This window comes from Lygodium microphyllum, chromosome 29, assembly GCF_053477565.2.
Source record: "Lygodium microphyllum isolate KBCC chromosome 29, Lygodium_microphyllum_v1.1.10, whole genome shotgun sequence".
NCBI classification, from domain to species: Eukaryota; Viridiplantae; Streptophyta; class Polypodiopsida; order Schizaeales; family Lygodiaceae; genus Lygodium; species Lygodium microphyllum.
The window spans coordinates 108,578,546-108,598,266 of record NC_141163.1 but is presented as its reverse complement, the minus strand read 5'-3'; the positions used below and the strand labels follow the sequence as shown (position 1 = coordinate 108,598,266).

The 19,721-nt window shown below is 37.4% G+C and overlaps 1 protein-coding gene across 3 annotated transcripts; it reads right to left on the bottom strand.

The window, feature by feature from the left end:
* Nucleotides 1-1,043: 1,043 nt before the first annotated feature.
* LOC148011007 (short-chain dehydrogenase TIC 32, chloroplastic-like) lies at nucleotides 1,044-14,264 on the bottom strand. 3 transcript variants are annotated; one of them, XM_087672032.1, is made up of 8 exons: nucleotides 13,811-14,264; nucleotides 12,814-13,045; nucleotides 12,630-12,709; nucleotides 12,376-12,499; nucleotides 12,202-12,280; nucleotides 11,973-12,054; nucleotides 11,534-11,580; nucleotides 1,044-3,885 (listed from the first exon to the last, which is right to left on the bottom strand). In XM_087672032.1, the coding sequence occupies exons 1-8, from the start codon at nucleotides 13,995-13,997 to the stop codon at nucleotides 3,718-3,720; spliced, it is 999 nt and encodes a 332-aa protein (XP_087528158.1). In that variant the 5' UTR covers nucleotides 13,998-14,264; the 3' UTR covers nucleotides 1,044-3,717. The 3 variants fall into 3 exon arrangements, with proteins under 3 accessions (XP_087528158.1, XP_087528156.1, XP_087528159.1); XM_087672030.1 differs by having other exon boundaries at nucleotides 1,910-3,885; nucleotides 12,376-12,529; nucleotides 13,811-14,260; XM_087672033.1 differs by lacking the exons at nucleotides 1,044-3,885; nucleotides 11,534-11,580 and having other exon boundaries at nucleotides 11,984-12,110; nucleotides 12,376-12,529.
* Between the last annotated feature and the right edge of the window lie 5,457 nt (nucleotides 14,265-19,721).

Genomic DNA, 19,721 nt, shown 5'->3' with positions numbered 1-19,721 from the left:
CTACTCCATTAGAGCATTTTGAAAGGTTGTCCTAGAAGCTTTATGCAATACCAATTTTGATTCTCCATGGAGTTTGGTACCTGAATGTTGGGATATAATATAATAAACTGAAAAAGCACTAATTGTTTTGAACCTAAGATAGCACTTATATTCTTTAGGCACAAATGAACTTGCTACTTTTTGTAACATTTCTCATATTTCAACAAGACCTTTCCGAGAGACCATTAAATGCATATGATAATAAGCATCATGAATATGGTTATGATGGTTAGTATGCGATGATGATACAATACATAATGTGAATATACATCAACATGAAGATGACATTGTACCTCCCTATGACCCAAGGGATTCTGGATGCAATTATGGACTTGACTACGAGGATACTTCTTTGTATCCATTTGATCCAAGTAGACAAGAGTATGTGATTGATGGCAATTCTCTTCTCTTGGATAATCATTATGTTGGAATACCTTTTTATCTAAAAGGTTAATGGATTGCTTTGGGACCTCATTTAGATCAATATCCATCTAGAGTAAAGTTTCTTATCTTTAAAGCTCTTTTAGTTGAGAATTAGTCATCTATAGCTCTATTTTAGTAAAGAGAGACTACAAGCAACTCATTGTTTACACCAAATTTTACTCTTAAGCTTTGAGCAACAAAATCCAACCTACGTGGGCTAAAAGAATTTGCCAAGAACTCCATATTGATGTGCAGAACATCTCAATTGAAGCTTTCTACAAAAATTTATATCAAATTTATTGTTACAAGGCCTTGTAATAGACAACATCATACCCATTATCTATAGGTGCCTTTCAGTAAGCTATAGTAGTGGCCAAGTTCTCGCAATCTATTTGATTTTCCATTATAACATAATAAAACTATCCCATAAATTGTAACAAGTTTTAGATCTTGTTTTTATGGACAAAAACATTCAAGTAGAGATAGAATGTAAAAGAATAAATAAAAGCATATAAAAAGAATAAAAGACATGTGCATGTATCATTTTCTTGATGATAATACAACTATGTTCTTTCACCTTCTAAGCTTCTTCATGTCCTTTCATGGCTACCATCTCTCTCCTCTCCCCATTTTCAATTTTTCTCTTCTAACCACCCATTCTCTCCTCTTTTGTCTCTTATGCTCCCCTTTTTCCCACCTTGTGAGAAAGAATAAAAGAGAGAGCGAGAGAGCTTAAAGCTTTGAGAGGGAGAGAGAGAGAGAGAGAGAGGAAGAGAGAGAGAGTGAGTGAGTGAGTGAGTGAGTGAGTGAGTGAGTGAGCTCTTCACCATGATCACCGCCACCGCCGCTATACATGAAGAAGAAACAGAAGTGTGCAAGGGAGAAGAGAGGGAAAGTGCAAAGAGAAGGTACAAAAGGTTTCATCTTCAGGCCTTTGAGGTAGGTACATTGCCTCTCCTTGCTTTATTTTTGTATTCTCTTGTTTTCTTTTTTTTGTTTTTCTTTGCAAAGAGATACATGGAAAGAGAGGGAGGGAGGAAGGGAGGGAGAAAGAATGTTTATATAGCTACAAGTTAATTCTTGTGCAAAAAAATATCATAATGTCAAAGCTACTATATTTTAAACTTTGGCCAAATAACTTGTTTGGTTTTCGTTTTTATGATTTGCAAGGCACTCTTTATCAAGAAAGCATTTCAAGTTTTCCATTTGAATCTTATTAGCTTCCAAATCCTATGAGCATTCATCTCATGCATAGCTTTTAAAACACATATTTAGTTTGCCTAAATGTGATTGAAAACACATTCAATTCCACAAAATTAATATGGTTCATAAAACGACATTCAATTCTATAAGATTCATATAAATCATAATATGAACAGCTAGATCTACTAGATTAGAATTACTACACGTATCATAGTAAACATATATATTAGTTTACTTTGATAAAACAAGTAGTTTTAAATATAGAGTTGAAGATATAAAATCATCTAGACATCTCAAATAAACATATCATCTTATGTTAACAAAATATACCACAACAATGGGCTCTATGCAATTGCCAAATTATGGGGCCTCATTACAATCTTCTAAGAAAAGAAAAGAAAAACTATGGCTTCTTTTGAAAAAAATAACAAACAAAATGTATAGCAAGCTAGTATAATATATACAATTGAAATATTGAGGAACCAAACATACAAGTATCATCCATACTAAAATATTGAAATCTTGAGTAACTGAACATACAAGCATCATCCATACTAAAATATGTAACTAGTGGAGTAGCCACAATGCAACATCAAAATACTATCTCACAAAAGAGTGCTATATCTATGGGACAAATGGATATTTCAAAGCTCTCTCAAGCACAATTCTTATTCTTGTTTTTCAAGCAAAGAGTGGAATCATAATAAGGAAATAAGGATCCAATTATGCAAACAAAGAACAAAACAAGCACATTGTTCAACTGTTACCAAACCATACAAAAAGTATTCTTTGTATTCATCTATTGCAACTATAGCTTGTGAGCATCATTGACAAGTCAATTTCTATAACTTGAACCACTGCAATCATTCATGGAACCTTGGACTAACAAGTAATTCTTGACAAGTCTTTCATTTCTTGGAATGATACATCATCCACTTAACCATCAATCAAACTTAAGTTGATGAAATCTAGTATTACTAATGTACTTACACTCTACGTTGCATAATCCAATTATACAAAAATACATGACAATGGCAAAATATCTACAACTAAAGGCAAGCCTTCATCTGCTCAATAAGCAATCAATTGAAAGATTTTAGAAGTACACCGCAAACACTCCCCATTTAATCTAATACTAGAAGTAGAGAATACAATAGGTTATAGTCTACTCGACAACACAATCAAGGCTAGTCTATAATAGGCATTCTGAAGAACCTATCAACATGGCGTGCATACACAATCTCACGCAAACTTCTAGAAAAAACAATCATTTTGAAGACAAACACTTTCCTTGCAAATTGACCCACCATACCCGAATATCACCTTCAAAAATGCATCGTTCACATTCCTCTTCCCATTTAGTTGTGGCACATACAATAGTAATATGTATCTTAGTGCATACATCATGATGTGCATGTCGGCCCTATCTTATATCTACACTTTTTACAAGCCTTATAGCCTAATTCTATACTAGCTAAAAGTTGTCATGATTGTGAACAAAACGACCAAAACATGCTCATAAAGAGATATCAACTACAAGCGAGTGAATAAGAATAGCTTAAACAAGGTGATGGTTAGGCACATACCCCACTATAACATACTTACATCAAAATCAAGCTCCCTCGTTATGAAACTAGCATAGAACCTTATCACAATGGTTAATGTACAAAGCATGCTATCTCAAGAACTACCACTTATGATTATATTCTCATCCACATGAAGCACAAGAAAAAATCCATAAACATGCAATTCACATTATCTGTCTTGCACTTCAACCCAACACCCTCTTGTGTTGAGTAACACAATTTAACTACACTTGACTATATGTATAATCCTAGTCTGTATGTGTATGTGAGACTAATGAGGAAATTTAATTTCTCTTTCATTGTTTTGAATTGAAAGTCTTTAAACTCAATTATTCTCTCTTTTTTACACTAATTTTCTAGCAATAGAAATCTATGGTTTTTAGTATTTTCCACTCATACAATGATTCTCAAATACAAGACTAAGGCATCCCTATCCCGAAATCCTCTATGACCAAGGGCAAGTCACTCATTCTTTTATTTTGCAATAATCTTCACTCACTTCCCACAATGTTTGGGCAAGTTTGGAATCATTAGCATATGTACTTGGTCTTTGTTCATTGCAATTGGAAAAATACTTGCCACTAATACCATTGGCAAATGGATGGAGAGCTAATAAACATTGTGTGGCTGCCCCCTATATCAAAAAGAAAAACAAACCAATCTCTCTCTCTCTCTCTCTCTCTCTCTCTCTCTCTCTCTCTCTCTCTCTCTCTCTCTCTCTCTCTGTGTGTGTGTACATGCGAGTGTGTGTGTGTGTGTGTGTGTGTGTGTGTGTGTGTGTGTGTGTGTGTGTGTGTGTGTGTACATAAGTATGTGTACGTGTTTTTGGAGAGGAAAAATATTCATGTATTGTGTATGTATACACATTTTTTTATTTATATTTATATATGGATATATATATGTAGACATAATATAATTATGTGTGTGTGTGTGTGTGTGTGTGTGTGTGTGCACGCACACATATGGATGTATCACTATTGGTATCACTATAAATATCGTTATATAGCAATGTTATATTGTGGAAAAAAAAATGTATGAAACAATCATAGCATTTTTGCCGTCGTGAGCGTTCCATACTATTTTGAGGGAGTGAGTGAGAGAGAGGGAGGGAGAGAACAAAAGAGTGAAAGCTCCAATAAGAAAAGAGAGCAAGAAAAAGAAGAAGGCCTTGGCTAAACCTACAAGGAGAAAAAGAAGATTGCGAAGGAGTGCGCAAAGGGGAGAAAAAAAAAGACTTCAAATGAGAAGACCATAAAGGAGAGCTTCAAAAAAGTGAAATACATGTTTTCAAGCCTTAAGGTAAGCCCTTTTCTACTTTCCTCAAGAAAAAAAAGAGAGAAAATCCAAAAAAAGATAAGATTATCAAAATTGAAAAGAGAAGGGATATAAGACAGACAATGAGACTTAAATTTTTTATTTTAAAATATTTTATATACAAAGTTATTTTAATATAGAAAAACACATGCAAAAAAAGAGCATAAAAATTAACCAATATTATTTTTAAAAAATATAGTAATTCAAATATTTAAGATTTATTATAATTATTATGTTTTGAAAGAGAGAGAGAGAGAGAGAGAGAGAGAGAGAGAGAGAGAGAGAGAGTGTGTGTGTGTGTGTGTGTGTAACCAACCTTTCTTCCGAGGATGGGTGGTAATTCCCTAAATTACAACTTAGTTACAACAAAAATATTTATTATAAAATTAAAAGATGCAAATTAACTTACAATCTTGGAGAATGGACACCTTGTTGGCCCCAAATTCACACCCCTTTTAGTTTTTCTTTAACTTAATTGAAGAAGAAGTTGATGTACAATGGGATTCTCCCAATCCCTTTCAATATTCCAACTCCCGTTACTATCCAAAATGACCAGCAAGTCTTCAATCATATTTGCCCCTTCATTTGAGCAGTCAATTAGTCTTCATCTGCTTTGATCGAGATAGAAAATGCCCCAAATCCGTTGCTTTGCTGGTCCCTCCACCCGAATTTGATTAAAAAGAACTTCAACCTTGTTGAATACAAGTCTTGGAGCTTCCAATTTCTAACATGCTTCTTGAGGCTATTGCTAAATCCTAATTTCTACTGCAAATTAGGATTTACAATAGAAAAATCTGAAATTTCTTAGCCTCTAGTGATTTCAATGTTGTAATCTTTAGAGCAAGGCTCTAGAAGGGCTAGGAGATGAGAGAGAATGCTGTGGAGAGAGAAAATTCAAACTTCCTTTATAAAGAATTAAAGAAAAATAATCATTTATTGTTGCTATCCTATCTCAATAGCTTGTAGATTTGCCCCTTGATTCGGGCAATCAATTGACCTTCACCCGCTTTGATGGAGATGGAAAATGCTCCAAATTCATTGCTTTACTAGTTCCTCCACTTAAATTTGACTGAAAACAACTTTAGGCCTATTGAATCCAAGTCTTGGAGCTTCCAATTTCTGACACTTCCTAAGGCTGCTGCTAAATCCTAATTTCTACTGTAAATTAGGATTTACAACAGAGAAATCTAAAATTTCTCAGCTTTTGGTGATCTCAATGCTATAATCTTCGGAGCAAGGCTGTAGAAAGGCTGGGAGATGAGAGAGAATGCTAACGAGAGAGAAAGAACTGAAGAAAAACAATCATTTACTGCTACTGCATGTCTCGATAACTTGTAGATTTGCCCTTGATTCAGGTAGTCAAATGGCCTTCACCCACATCGATGGAGATGGAAAATGCCCCAAATTCATTGATTTTCTAGTCTCTCCACCTGAATTTGATTGAAAACAACTTCAGCCTTGTTAAAATCCAAGTCTTGGAGCTTCCAATTTCTGACACTCTTCTTAAGGTTGCTGCTAAACCCTAATTTTTGTTGCATATTAGGGTTTAGAACATAGAAATTTGAATTTCTCGACCTCTGATAATCATAATAATGTAATCTTCGGAGCAAGGCTAAAGAAAGGCTGGGAGATGAGAGAATGCTGAGGAGAGAGAATTCGATCTTTCTTCGTGAAGAGCTGAAGATAAACAATCATTTACTAATACTGCCATGTCTCAACAGCTTGTAGATGCAAAGAACTAAAGAAAATTAATCGTTTACTACTTCTACTCTATCTCAATAGCTTGTAGATATTGTCACCCGCTGTTGATTGGTCTTCTCCTCCCCCTGGCTACCTTAGAAGATCCTCCAATAGCTACAAATCAAACCAGCAACATCTCCTCCCTCTCTCTTGCAGGCTAAATGCACTTAAATGCCTCTCTCCAACCTCTAAAGACATTTCTCAATCTTGCATATGTATTTTTTACAAGAGGCAACCTTTCCAAATGGTTTTTTTAGCATAATCTATAATTAAAAATTAATTTTTAATATTTAACAATTAAAAATGCATCTAATAATTATTTCAATGTCCAAAAAAGGAGAACAAATCCAAGAATGACAAAGGAAATGAGTTTACTTGTCACATTTGTGGCAAAACATGACACTAGAAAACGAGGTGGTCGAGGATTCGACCCTGACAGTCTCTAATGCTATGTTGATAACCCCATACACTTGAAAGTGGATTGTTGATAGTGGTGCCTCCCGGCACGTGACTCCTTCGGCAAGTATTGCTCATTTGCAGCCTTCGCATTGCCAGATTCTCATTGGTGACAGTTCGCCTATTCCTATACATGGACGGTGCAATATGCATCTTATTCCAGATGGACGAGGTAGTGCCCATACATCCGAGGTCCTTTATGTACCGGCCTTGGGATACCATCTGCTTTCGATGTAAAAGATTTGTACACTCGACCTCTCGGTCAAATTTGATGAGGATTCTTTTCGAATTCTTGATCGTGGATCAAGACAATATATTTCTTCAAGTTATGAGGAAAATGGACTCCACAAGTTGTAGTCTTCTTCTACCTTGACTTCTCTTCTTCTTATCTCACAATCTCAATCCAAGGTTTAGCATGCTCGGTTTGGCCATCTCAACTATGATTACCTTCAAAAGGCATTCAAGGAATAACTTGTTCGATTTTTGCAAGATATTGTGGTGAGCCAACAGCCTTGTGCATCCTGCATCCATGGGAAGTAGACTCGTGATATTGTTCCCAACAAGGCTTCAAGGCGGCCTTCAACACCCTCAAAGCTTGTTTCTATCGATCTTTGTAAATTGATGAGGATAGAGTCCCTTCGAGGAAGCTTGTATTTCATTTCATGCTAATTGTGGATGATTACAACAGGATGACATGGGCTTATTTCTTGAAGCTGAAGTCGGAGACTTACTTCAACTTTAAAGATTGGTTCCTCTTTGAGGAGAACCGACCGAGCCAAAAGCTAAAGACCTTACGATCAAATAAGGATGGAGAATTTGTTTCTAATGAATTTGCTCGTTTTGCTGCAAATCGTAGTATTCACCAAGAGTTTGCCAATACTAACACCCCTTCGGAGAATGGAATCTTGAAGCAAAAGAATCATAGCGTAATCTAGATGGCCCATACCATGATGGAACATTGCCTAACACCTCAATGTCTATGGGCTGAGGTTGTGGCTACTGCAGTTCACACCCTTAATCGCTATCCTACTTCTATTGTTGTTGATATGACTCCATATGAGGCGTAGTTTGAGTCTAAGCCAGATATTTCTTATTTCAAGGTTTTTAGGTGTGATGTCTATATTCACATCCTAAAGACACGTTACAAATTTGCAACAACTTCCAAACGACAAGTATTTGTGGGCTATAGCTCGCAATCTCAAGGCTACCGATTGTATGATCCTATTAAGCAAGATGTCTATACGAGCAGTGATGTTCAATTCATGGAACTTTCAACCTCAGAGGGGGGTGAGAAACACCCTGTTCTTGGAGATCTCAATGATAGCTCAGTGCCAACGATTGTTCCTCTAGAGTATGTGCCTCTCAAACGACTCTTCTTTGGATGAGAAGCTTAGTTCTCAGCCACCAGAGTCGCCGATTGCTCCCCCACTGCCGGTGGACCTTCTTGAAACTTCAATAGACAAAGAGCAACGAGGCGAGATTCAACCTTCTCATTAGGCTCGTGACACTCTTCGTGATGCAAGGATTGAGGGGATCCTTGAGGAGTGGTAGCCGTGGGATGGCAAGTAACGTTCTCGAAGAACCAAGCATGCATATCACAATGAGCTTGTTTACACTAATTACTCTTTAATGACTCATGTCATGCAGGATTAAGAGCCCACTTTTGTGAAGGAGGCTTTACAACATGATCATTAGCGGAAAGCGATGGAGTAAGAGCTGGAGTAAATTAAGAGAAATGGAACTTGGTATCTCGTGCTGAAACCTCCTCATAAGATCATTGGAGTCAAATGGGTCTTCAAGACCAAGTACTGCAATGATAACACATTGGACAAGCACAAGGTCCACCTTGTTGTTAAAGGTTTTGCACAGCTCCCATGCATGGATTTCCATGATACTTTTGCCCCTATAACTCGAATGGCCACTATTCGTGTAGTTCTTGCCTTGGCTAGCCATAAGAGATGGCCAGTCTATCAACTAGATGTGAAGTCTCCCTTCTTTAATGGGGAGTTGAAAGAACATGTTGAGCAACATCCAAGTTTCGGTTCTTCTAATGGTAAGGTATACAAGTTGCGGAAGGCTCTCCGGAAGGCTCTCTATGGGCTTAAGCAGGCTCCTCGTGCATGGAATGAGAAGATTGACTCGTTCCTCAAGGAGAAATTAGGATATCAACGTTCCAAAGTCCACCCCCAGTTGTATGCACACACCTCAAGTGGAGGTCATGTGTTTTTGTCCTTTATATGGACAACTTGATTGTGATAGGTGACCATACTCAAATGGTCAAGCTGACAAAGTCAACACTTCATGAGAAGTTTGAGATGACGGATATGGGACTTCTTTATCAAACTCCAAGGGGGATTTTTATTTTCCAGCAACGATATGCATAAAAGCTCTTGACTACGTGTGAGATGGAGGGATGCAAGTCTCTTACAATTCTTATGGACCCAAATTGGAATGCACAACTCATTCCAATCCTCCCTTGGCAGATGCTACCCATTGTAGGCTGTTGGTTGGCTCCATGATCTAGCTTCTTAACACTCATGTTGACTTATGTTATGTTATAGGTGTGCTAGCAGAGTTCATGAATGAATCCAAGATGGTGCATTCGCAGCTGCTCAGAGGATTTTGCAGTTCCTACGAGAGACTCTTGATCTTGGGATCTGTTATCCCGCTAGTCCAGGTGCTACGGACTTGGCACTTATAGGATGGGGTGATTCATATTAGGTTGGTAATGTGGATCATCATAGGTCCACTCATTCCAATTCTCCCTTGGCGAATACTACCCGTTATAAGCTGTTGGTTGGCTCCATGATCTAGCTTCTTAGCACCCGTGTTGACTTATGTTATGTTGTAGGTGTGCTAAGCTGAGTTCAAGAATGAACCCAAGATGGTGCATAGGCAGGGATCTTAGAGGATTTTGCGGTTCCAATGGGGGACTCCTGATCTTGGCATCTATAATCCCCCTAGTCCAAGTGCTACGGACTTCGTACTTAGAGGATGGAGTGATTCACATTGGGCCGATGGTGTGGATCATCGAAGGTCCACAACAGGTTATTGTTTTAACTTGAGTATTGGTGTTGTTTCATGGAGCAACAAGAAGCAACCCACGATTGTCCTCTCTTCAATTGAGGCAGAGCATCGAGCAACGTCTTCTACTACATGTGAGACAGTGTGGCTTCACAAGCTCCTGGAGGAGCTTGGCTGCCCACAAACAAGTCCTATTGTTCTACAATCTGACAATGAGAGTTGCATTGCCTTGGCCAAGGATCCTGTGTTTCGTGCTTGAACGAAGCATATTGAGATCCAGTATCATTTCATTCGAGAGAATATCTTGGATGAGATCGTTTCCATGGTCTAATGCAAGACAAAGGGCAATCTTGCTAATTTGTTTACCAAGTCGCTTCCCCATGCTTTATTTCAACAGCACTCCTAATCCCTTAGCCTTCTACCGTATCCAAGATTTGAGAGGGATTCTTGGAGTTTGGTATTCCATGGACACATAGTTTCAAGTCTCGGTAATTTTGTAGCAGTTTTTGTAAGCGATGCATGTGGATTCAGCCCATACAACAAGCGCCAAGGAACGCAAGTGCCATGTGGCATAGTCGACCAGTTTACTGCAATCGGATAGTGCAATCAGGCAGTTATTGTCCAATCGGGTGCATTAAATGCAATAGGTCTACGTTATTTTTTGTTATTTTTCTTGGCCTATTTATTGGCCCTGAGTTCAGCAATCTCCAACAATTGTTTCACAGATTTCAGGCTTGCAAAACGTAGAAACTTCCCTCAAGGTTGACAAAGACTGAGATCTTCGAGATGGAGACATATACAGATATTCTCTCTGCACTCGTATATATTTATGCATCCTTATACAGTATTTCTCACTGCAGATTTTCTGCTTTTCATTACCTCTTTCTCTCTCTCTCTCTCTCTCTTTGCTCTGTCTTGGTCATTTGCTTCCGCATTGCTTCACTCTGACAAAACTAGGATCCAAAGACACATCATCTGACCTAATGCACATCTTTGAGAATCTTTGCAACATCAAGAGTTTACAATCTTAGAGATTAAACACTCGAGGATGAGAATGATAAGAAAACAACCCAAACAGTAAGTAGAACATGTATTGACATAAGAACAAGTACGGAATACATAAAAGTGAAGATCACAATATCATGGTGGATGAACACACATACACACCTTGCTACAGACCTTGGAAATTTATTCACATGCATGTGATGTATTGGTTGCCATTTGGGCCATAACTAGAGTAGCACTCAATGGTAAAAAGTTGTAGCATGTTTGAACGGACTTGATCCACATTGAGGTGACTCAAGGCAACTTCGAACATGCACATAGTTGTTGCCACCAAACTTTTCTACATACTTAAGCTTTCTTATGTTATATCTAGTTTTCTTTCGAGGATCTTTTATCAATGGAAAAGGGAAAAATATGATCTATTATGCTCTCATATGGGCATTAGCTTGAGCCTCGTGGAATCCATGTGTTTAATGGTCCATCATAAAGATACCATTTCAATTAGAAATCCCCATGCAACACAATGTGTCATTGGTCCAACGTAGCTATATGATTTGGCTTGTTTATAAATGTATAAATGAAGATGATTTGCAGCAAGAGACCTCCACACTTGTCTAGGTTGTATCGATAGACATTTGAAATGTAGTAATGAGAGAGAGAGAGAGAGAGAGAGAGAGAGGGAGAGTGTGTGTGTGTGTGTGTGTGTGTGTGTGTGTGTGAGTTTCCACGTTACAAACACTAACCTGGGGAATCGACTTCGAAACAAAAAAGAAGATAGCCTGTAATACTCCTGCAAACAGCCAATGATATTTAAGACATTTGTAGAGCAAATAGTGGTGCGATGAATGCAAAAATAGACAGTAACGAGATAATGCAACTAATAAATGGCCCAAGCAACAAGAACGACTCTCAAGCAACCATTCATATGACTCATGAAGGTGTGAAGAACTGTAAGTACCTCATCCTAAAAAGATACGGTTCATTGGCCTAATCTAGCTCAATTAATCTAATGCTTGGCAAAGGTGGTGCGTGTGCTTCTCGGGGCTATAATACAGATCTCGTTACCAACTTAACATTCCTTGAAATAAAAGCATCCCAATAAAATGTCACTGGACAAAGTTCACAGAACGTTTGTGTATGCATGAATGCATGTAAGTGGGAAGTTTATGTAAGAGAGCATACCTATTACTGCTTGATACCTTTGAAGGTTGGTTCTTATGGCACCAGGATGAAGTGCATTCACGGTGATGTTCGTCCCTTCCTCCTTCAAGCATCATGCACCAAAAAGAAGATAACAATTAGGCGTACCTCAAGTCGCATCTGCATACATACTCAGAATGAGTGTGGCATGTCGACTCTACAAGGATAAGCAAGAGTAGAGGAAAATCTGCTTCTTCCGATGAGAGCACACCTGAAGCTTTCTAGCCAGCTCCTTCGCATGCAATACATTTGCAAGTTTCGATTGACCATATGCTTGCCACGCACTATAGCTGTTTTAAATAATCGTTGTTTGGTCTCTCTCTCTCTCTCTCTCTCTCTCTCTCTCTGTGTCTGTGTCTGTGCATTTGATTAAAGTGGCATGTACCTTGACTTATCATTCAGCTTGTCAAAACGGATGCCCCCTCCATAAGTGAATCTATGTGCTTCAGAAGAGACATTCACAATCCTTCCTTCCTTACCGTTCTCCTTGGCAGTCCTTTTCATTGCATCTAAGAGAAGATTTGTTAGGAGGAAATGACCTGTCATCCCCCCCAAAAAAAAAACAACCTGAAAACATTTGCCATGGCTTATACACAGAGCAGCTACAACCTACTTCACTGCTTGCAGAACAGAACATACCAATGTGGTTAGTGGCAAACTGCATTTCGATGCCATCAGCTGAAAGCTGAAATGGGCAAGCCATTATTCCAGCATTGTTTCTTTGAAACCAAAGAAAACAGAGTGGTTTAATCTTTTCTGATTAGACTTGAAGCAGTTCCCAAATTTGCAAGAAAATGAATTCCAAGAGATCACCCATACTTACACCAAGGTGTTCAAGGGAATATTAAGGGCATGGAAATCACTTGCAAACTTTCTAACAGAAGCCATAGAGCTGAGATCGAGGTTAAGGACATGGATGCGTGCATCACTGGTCTCTTTAAGAATGCTCTCTTTTACGGCCTCCCCGGCTGATACATTTCGCACAGCCATCACCACCTGTGCACCACGCATGGCCAGAACACGAGCAGTCTCTGCTCCCACTCCACTGCTCGCACCTTCGAGAATAAAGTGCCACCATCAACAGAACAATTAGCTCAGGGGACAACACACGGTTGCCTTCTTCCTTAGCAACATATTTTCCATAAGAAACCTAGGCCAGGCATCAAGCTTGGACATTTTTGGCCACACAGAGTGGATGATTATGCATGACAGTTTGTTTTCTTGCTTATGATGTGATATCGATGCTAGTTAATTGTGAAAACAGACTTCAAAGAAAATGGAAGGCATAAAGCATGAAATTTTCTGGTCAAGAAATTAGTATCCTTCAATGAAAGAAATTTGGGGCGCTAAGCTCCATATTCAGCTGATTGATCAAGGCCACTGTGTTGCTAGCCAGCTGAACAATAACAATAACACTTCACAGATCTAAGCCTGCTCTGTCAACTATTATACATTCCCGTTGGATCGCAGAGAGAGCTTCACCATAGCATTTTAAACAACATTTGCCGTGTTGCTACACAGCTGATCAATCCCAAAAACACGTCACGGCTTTAGTTCCGGACTGTCAACTATTATACGTTTCCATGTCGATATTGAGAGTGCTCCACCAGTACAAATGCTGCTTTCTGATCGGTGGATGGTGCGTTCCTAACTTGTGGAGTTAGCGAAGCAAGAAAATGATTCAAGAAGCTTAGAATCGGATCAAGGATTCATTCTCTCTCTCTCTCTCTCTCTCTCTCTCTCTCTCTCTCTCTCTCTGCCCCCGTGTGTGTGTGTGTGTGTGTGTGTGTGTGTGTGTGAGAGAGAGAGAGAGGAGAGACCCGTGACGATAGCGGTGAGATTGGAAGCGTCGATGCCATTGGTGACCTCCTCGGCTGTTGAGGAGGAAAAGAAGCCCGAGCTGGGAGTAGAAGGAGATCGCCTACCAAAAAGCCAAGCCATGGGTTTCTCTGCGCAGCCGCAGGTCCTGCTCCTCCTTCCTTTGCCTTCACTTCTTCGTTTAGACATCTTGACTCTTGCCTCTCACCCTTCTTCTTCTTCTGATGCTTCTTCTCCTTCTCGAAAAGTGTTCAAATGCAGGAAAAAGTTGCTTTCGCAAACAATACCGAATACCGTTCCAGATTCGAGCCCCAGGCGCCCATGGTGAGGAGTCAGGACGATTTGCTTGCGCATATCGATCATCATCCTTTCGTGTCACTGCTTCAGCCCCCTCGTTACGCAGGTCAATCGAGATGTTGGCGCCAGCATGTATCATGTACAATGTGATGTGATGTAGTAACGGGCAGGTAAATCGAGATTCGACCTCCATGTGGCGCAGTTTCCGGTTAAAAACAATTTGTGAACCTCACAGAGATCCTTCTCGTCTTAGCCCACGGCAGTTCCGTAGAATTGGAACCATTCAAAACCTTCACATTCTAAATTGAATTGAACCACTCCAATTCCTTTGATCCTACAAATTGAATTGGTCAAAAAAATTAAAATTTTTAATGAAAAATAATTGTTTTTTTTCTGTTATTTGAGAGAGTTTATATCTCAAAGTTTTCTTTGAAATTTATTCAATTATTTTTTTTATACTTTAGAAAAGAAAACTTTTATTTTTTAATATGTTATTTTCACTATATGTTCGAAAAGCCTCGAACCTCTGGAGGGTTTCCCGAACTTACCCTTTTTTTAAAACCTCATTTTTTCAATCAAAACCTCCTCCCCTCCTCTCTTTTTCACTTGTAATCTCTCATTTTCTCTTCCCGCTCCCTTTTTTCATTAAAGTCTCCCCCTTCCCCTCGGTCCCCCCCTCTCTTTCTCTCATGTGTAGAGCCTAGGTTTCTCTCTCTCCCCCCCTTAATCAAATGAAACTTCTTTTTAAATCAAAAGTTTCTCTCTCTCTCTCTCTCTCTCTCTCTCTCTCTCTCTCTCTCTCTCCTTTAATCAAATCAAATTTCTTTTAATTTAAAAAGAAGTTTCATTTGATTAAAGGAGAGAGAGAGAAGAAGAAGAAGAAGAAGACGGAGAGAGGAGAGGGGAGAGAAAATAGTCTTTTTTTAATTAACATTTTTCTTCTCCCCCTCTTCCTCTCTCTCCCATGTGTAGAGCCTAGGTTCTCTCTCTCTCTCTCTCTCTCTCTCTCTCACATTAAACTTTTTAATTTAAACTTTTTCTAATTAAAATAAGGGGTCTCTCTCTCTCTGTTAGATTAAACTTTTTAATTTAAATTTTTTTATTAAAACAAGGGGAGAGAAATATATATATATATATATATATAGCAAAAGAGAAAAAAGAGGAGAGAGAGGGGGAACAATGAGAAAGAGAATTATAGAGAGAGGAAATATAAAATTTGAGAGAGAGAGAGAGAGAGAGGAAGAAAAAAGGAAAAGAGGAGAGAGAGAGGGGGAGGGGGACAAGGGAGAGAGATAGAGAAAGAAAATAAGAAGAGAGAGAATTTAAACACAGAGAGAATTATAGAGAGACGAAAGATAAAATTTAAAAGAAAAAAAGAAAAAATATTAAAGAGAATAAGAAAAAAATGAAAAAAGAAGAGAGAGAAGAGAGGGAGAGAGAGAATAAGAATAAGAATAAGAAAGAGAAAAATAGAAAGAGATATGGGGAAAAAGAGAAAAGAGAAAAGTCTTTTTTATATTTAAATATTTTTTGTGAGAGACATGAAGAGAGAGAGAAGGAGAGAGAGAGAGAATATAAAATTTAAAAGAGAGAGGAAGAGAAGAAAAAGAAAAAAAAAGAAAAAAAGAGGAGAGGGAGAGAGAAGAAAAAGAGAGGAGAGAGGGAGGAGAATAAAAGGAGAGAGAGAGACTACTATATTATTTTTGCTATAGGTTCGGAAATCCCTGAACCTTTAGAGAACTTCCTGAACCTACCCCCTTTTCCAAACCTCATTTTTTCAATCAAAACCTCCTCCCGTCTCCTCTTTCTCACTTATAATCTCTCATTTTCTCTTCTCGCTCCCTTTTTTCATTAAAACCTCCCCCCCCCCCCCGCAATCCCTCTTCTCTCTCTTTCATGTGTAAGGCCTAGATCTCTCTCTCTCTCTCTCTCTCTCTCTCTCTCTCTCTCTAATTAAATTTTTTAAAAGTTTTTTTAAGTTAAAATTTTTCAAACATAGTTTTTCTTTTCAATTTCAACACATTTTTAAAATCTTTTTTTATTTAAAATTTCTCAGACATAGTTTTTCACACACTTTGAGAGAGAGAGAGAGAGAGTCGAGAAGAAAAAGAAAAAGGATAAAAAGAAGAAGACGAAGAGAGGAGGAGGGAAAGGGGAAAGAGGAAAGAGAATAGTCTTTTTTAAATTAACATTTTTCTTCTCCCCCGCCTAGGTTTTCTCCCTCCCTCTCTCTCTCTCTCTCTCTCTCTCTCTCTCTCTCTCTTTATGTGTGTTAGATTAAACTTTTTAATTTAAACTTTTTCTAATTAAAATAAGGGGTATTTCTCTCTCTCTCTCTCTCTCTCTCTCTCTCTCTCTCTCTCTCTTTGTTAGATATTTTTTAACTTAAAATTTTTTAAATTAAAATAAGAGAGAGAGAGAGAGAGAGAGAAAGAAATATACAAATAGCAAAAGAGGAAGAAGAGGAGAGGGAGGGAGAGAGAGGGGGGAAATGAGAAAGAGAATTATAGAGAGAGAAAATATAAAATTAGAGAGAGAGAGAGGAAAAGAAAAAAGGAAAAGAGAGGAGAGAGGGGGGAGAGAGTTAGAGAAAGAAAATAAGAAGAAGAGAGAGAATTTGAAAATATAGAGAGGAAAGATAAAATTTAAAAGAAAGAGAAAAGAAAAGAAATTAAAGAGAAGAGGAAAAAAAGGAAAAAAGAGCAAAGGGGGGAGAGAGAAAGAAAAAGAGAGAGAGAACAAGAATAAGAATAAGAAAGAGAAAAAGAGGAAGAGAGATGGGGAAAAAGAGAAAATAAATAAATATTTTTTAAATTTAAATATTTTTAAGAGAGAGAGAAAGAGAGAGGAGGAGAATATAAAATTTAAAAGAGAGAGAAAGAGAAGACAAAAAAAAGAAAAAAAGAGGAGAGGGAGAGAGAAGGAAAAGAGATGAGAGAGGGGGGAGAATAAAAGAAAAGAGATGAGAAGAATATATATATATATATATATATATATATATATATATATATATATATATATATAATTTAATCAAATCAAACTTCTTTTTAAATGAAAAGTTTCTCTCTCTCTCTCTCACATTAAAATTTTTAATTTAAATTTTTAAAACATAGTTTTTCTTTTTAATTTAAATATTTTTAAAAAAATTATTTAAATTTTTTCGAATATAATTTTTCACACACTTTGAGAGAGAGAGAGAGAGAGAGAGAGGAAGAAGAAGAAGAAGAAGAAGGATAAAAAGAAGAAGACGGAGAGAGGAGGAGGGAAAGACGAAAGAGAATAGTCTTTTTTTTAAACTAATATTTTTATTCTCCCCCTCCCCCTCTCTCTCATGTGCAAGGCCTAGGTTTTCTCTCTCTCTCTCTTTCTCTCTCTCTCTCTCTTAGATTAAACTTTTTAAATTAAAATAAGGGAGAGACAGACAAACAGACAAAGAGATACAAATAGCAAAAGAGAAAGAAGAGGGGAGGGAGGGAGAGAGGGGGGAACAATGAGAAAGAGATTTATAAAGAGAGGAAATATAAAATTTAAGAGAGAGAGAGAGAGAGAGAGAGGAAAAGAAAAAAGGAAAAGAGAGGAGAGAGAGGGGAGGGGGGAGGGGGGAGGGGGAGAGAGGCAGAGAGAGAAAATAAGAAGAAGAGAGAAATTTTGAACATAGAGAGAGAAAAGATAAAATTTAAAAGAAAGAGAAAAGAACAAAATTTAAAGAGAAGAAAAAAAAAGGAAAAAAGAAGAGAGAGAAGGAAAAGAGAGGAGAGGGGGATAGAGAGAATAAGAATAAGAAAGAGAAAAAGAGGAAGAGAGATGGGAAAAAAGAGAAAAGAGAAAATTCTTTTTTTAATTTAAATATTTTTTGAGTGAGAGAGGCAAGAGAGAGGGAGAGAAAAAGAAAAAAAATGGAAAAAAGAGGAGGGGGAGAGAGAAAGAGAGAGGAGAATAAGAGAGAGCATATAAACATAAAGAGATAATTATATATATGAAAAATATAAAATTTACATACTTTAAGAGAGACTGGGGGGAGAGAGAGAGAGAGAAGAAAAGCACAAAAAGAAGAAAAGGGAGAGAGAAAGGAAGAAGAAAAAAAAGAAACAAAGAGGAGAGGGAGAGAGAAGGAAAAGAGAGAAGAGAGAGGGGAGAATAAAATGAGAGAGAGAAGAAAAGCAAGGATAGAAAAAATGAGAGAGAGAGAGAGAAAGAGAGAGAGAGAGAGAGAGAGAGAACCACGAGAGGAAAAAAAATAAACTAAAATAGAAGGTAGAGAGCGAAGAGAGAGTAAATTAAAAAATTAGAAACAAAGAGAAAAAAGAGGAGAGAGAAAGATGAGAAATGAATTGTTGAGCAAAGTTGTCGTGCGGTAGTAACTTGATCTACATTACTTATCTATAATTTAAATAGATAATAACAAATGTATACAAGTGGTTTCTATGTCTCTTAGTGGGTCTATGGTCTCATAGAAGTATATACATTATAAGTGCAAAGATAAAAAGAACGTATAAAATAGAAACCCAAAAGAAAAGAAGTTAAAAGCATAGAAGAAACAAAAAGAAAAAAAATAAAACTAGCATAAAAGATAACATAATGAAATATAAGCAAAAAAAAAAAGTTTAGAAAAAGTCAAACAATTTTTATTGAAAGTAACCATGATACAAAAAGAAACAACAAAACTAACATAATAGAGAACATAATGAAATACAACCAAAATCATAAACAAAAAAGTTATAAAAAAGTTCAAGTACATTTTATGAAAAGCAAGCATGATCTAAAAACAAATGTGAAAGATTTGTATTCAAAATATAGAAGCAACCAAGGGAAAATAAGTTTAACATAGGAAAATGGTTAAGAGTCAAGAGAATCAAGATAACAAAAGTGCAAATAATGTATAGTGACTTCAAGATCATCATAGGCCATTAAAAATCGATTTCTCTTATAATTATGCAAATTTATCACAAAATCAATTAGAAATTCCTTATGTTGTGTAAAAATATCGATGTCTTTTTTCAACCCATAAGTCCATACTCTCAATATGTCACATACTTGCCTTTATTACGTAACGAGTAACATTTTAGTAGTCGTGCAGAGTTTACCTTCCAGTCATCGTCATCCGTTCTCTAACCAGAATGATAAAATTTTATTCGGCTCTATAACCCTAGGTCTATCCCGTAGGGGAAACGTCCTGTTGTTACCCACGGAGGACCAACCTGAAGGTTCCTAATTGACCTAATAGTCACTTATCAACAACTAGCTCACATTCGGAGGTGTCCTTCAAGATACTTCTTGTTCGAAAGGAGCGACTGCCATTATCCTTGGTTCATGGAGTACAACACTTTTTTCCAGTAGCAGACTAAGGATTTATGAAATCCCTCGCAGTGCTCTGGCGCAGCCACCATACCTTTTCCCTAAGATAATTTACAGTTCGGATTTTGATACCAAACCCTAGGTAAGTCAGCGAATAGGCCCTTCCTAGAGTTTTTTCTTAGCGTTCGATTTTGGGGAAACCTCTCGGCTAACCAAGACCACCCTACTATAGGACTGGATTCATCGAGAATCCATCCACCTGCTTCCCTCTATGGAAGTTTTTAGTTATCTAATTACCTACCACATTACGTGAAACATATA

Bases quoted from the DNA above. Each gene is read 5' to 3' on its own strand.
- LOC148011007 (XM_087672030.1), bottom strand. From the start codon at position 13,997: ATGTCTAAACGAAGAAGTGAAGGCAAAGGAAGGAGGAGCAGGACCTGC. The intron at 12,710-12,813 runs GTAAGTATGGGT...TTGGTTTCAAAG, and splicing joins ATTCCCTTGAACACCTTGGT to AAACAATGCTGGAATAATGG. The intron at 3,886-11,533 runs GTTAGTGTTTGT...TTTTTGATATAG, and splicing joins TTTCGAAGTCGATTCCCCAG to GGGGCAGCCACACAATGTTT.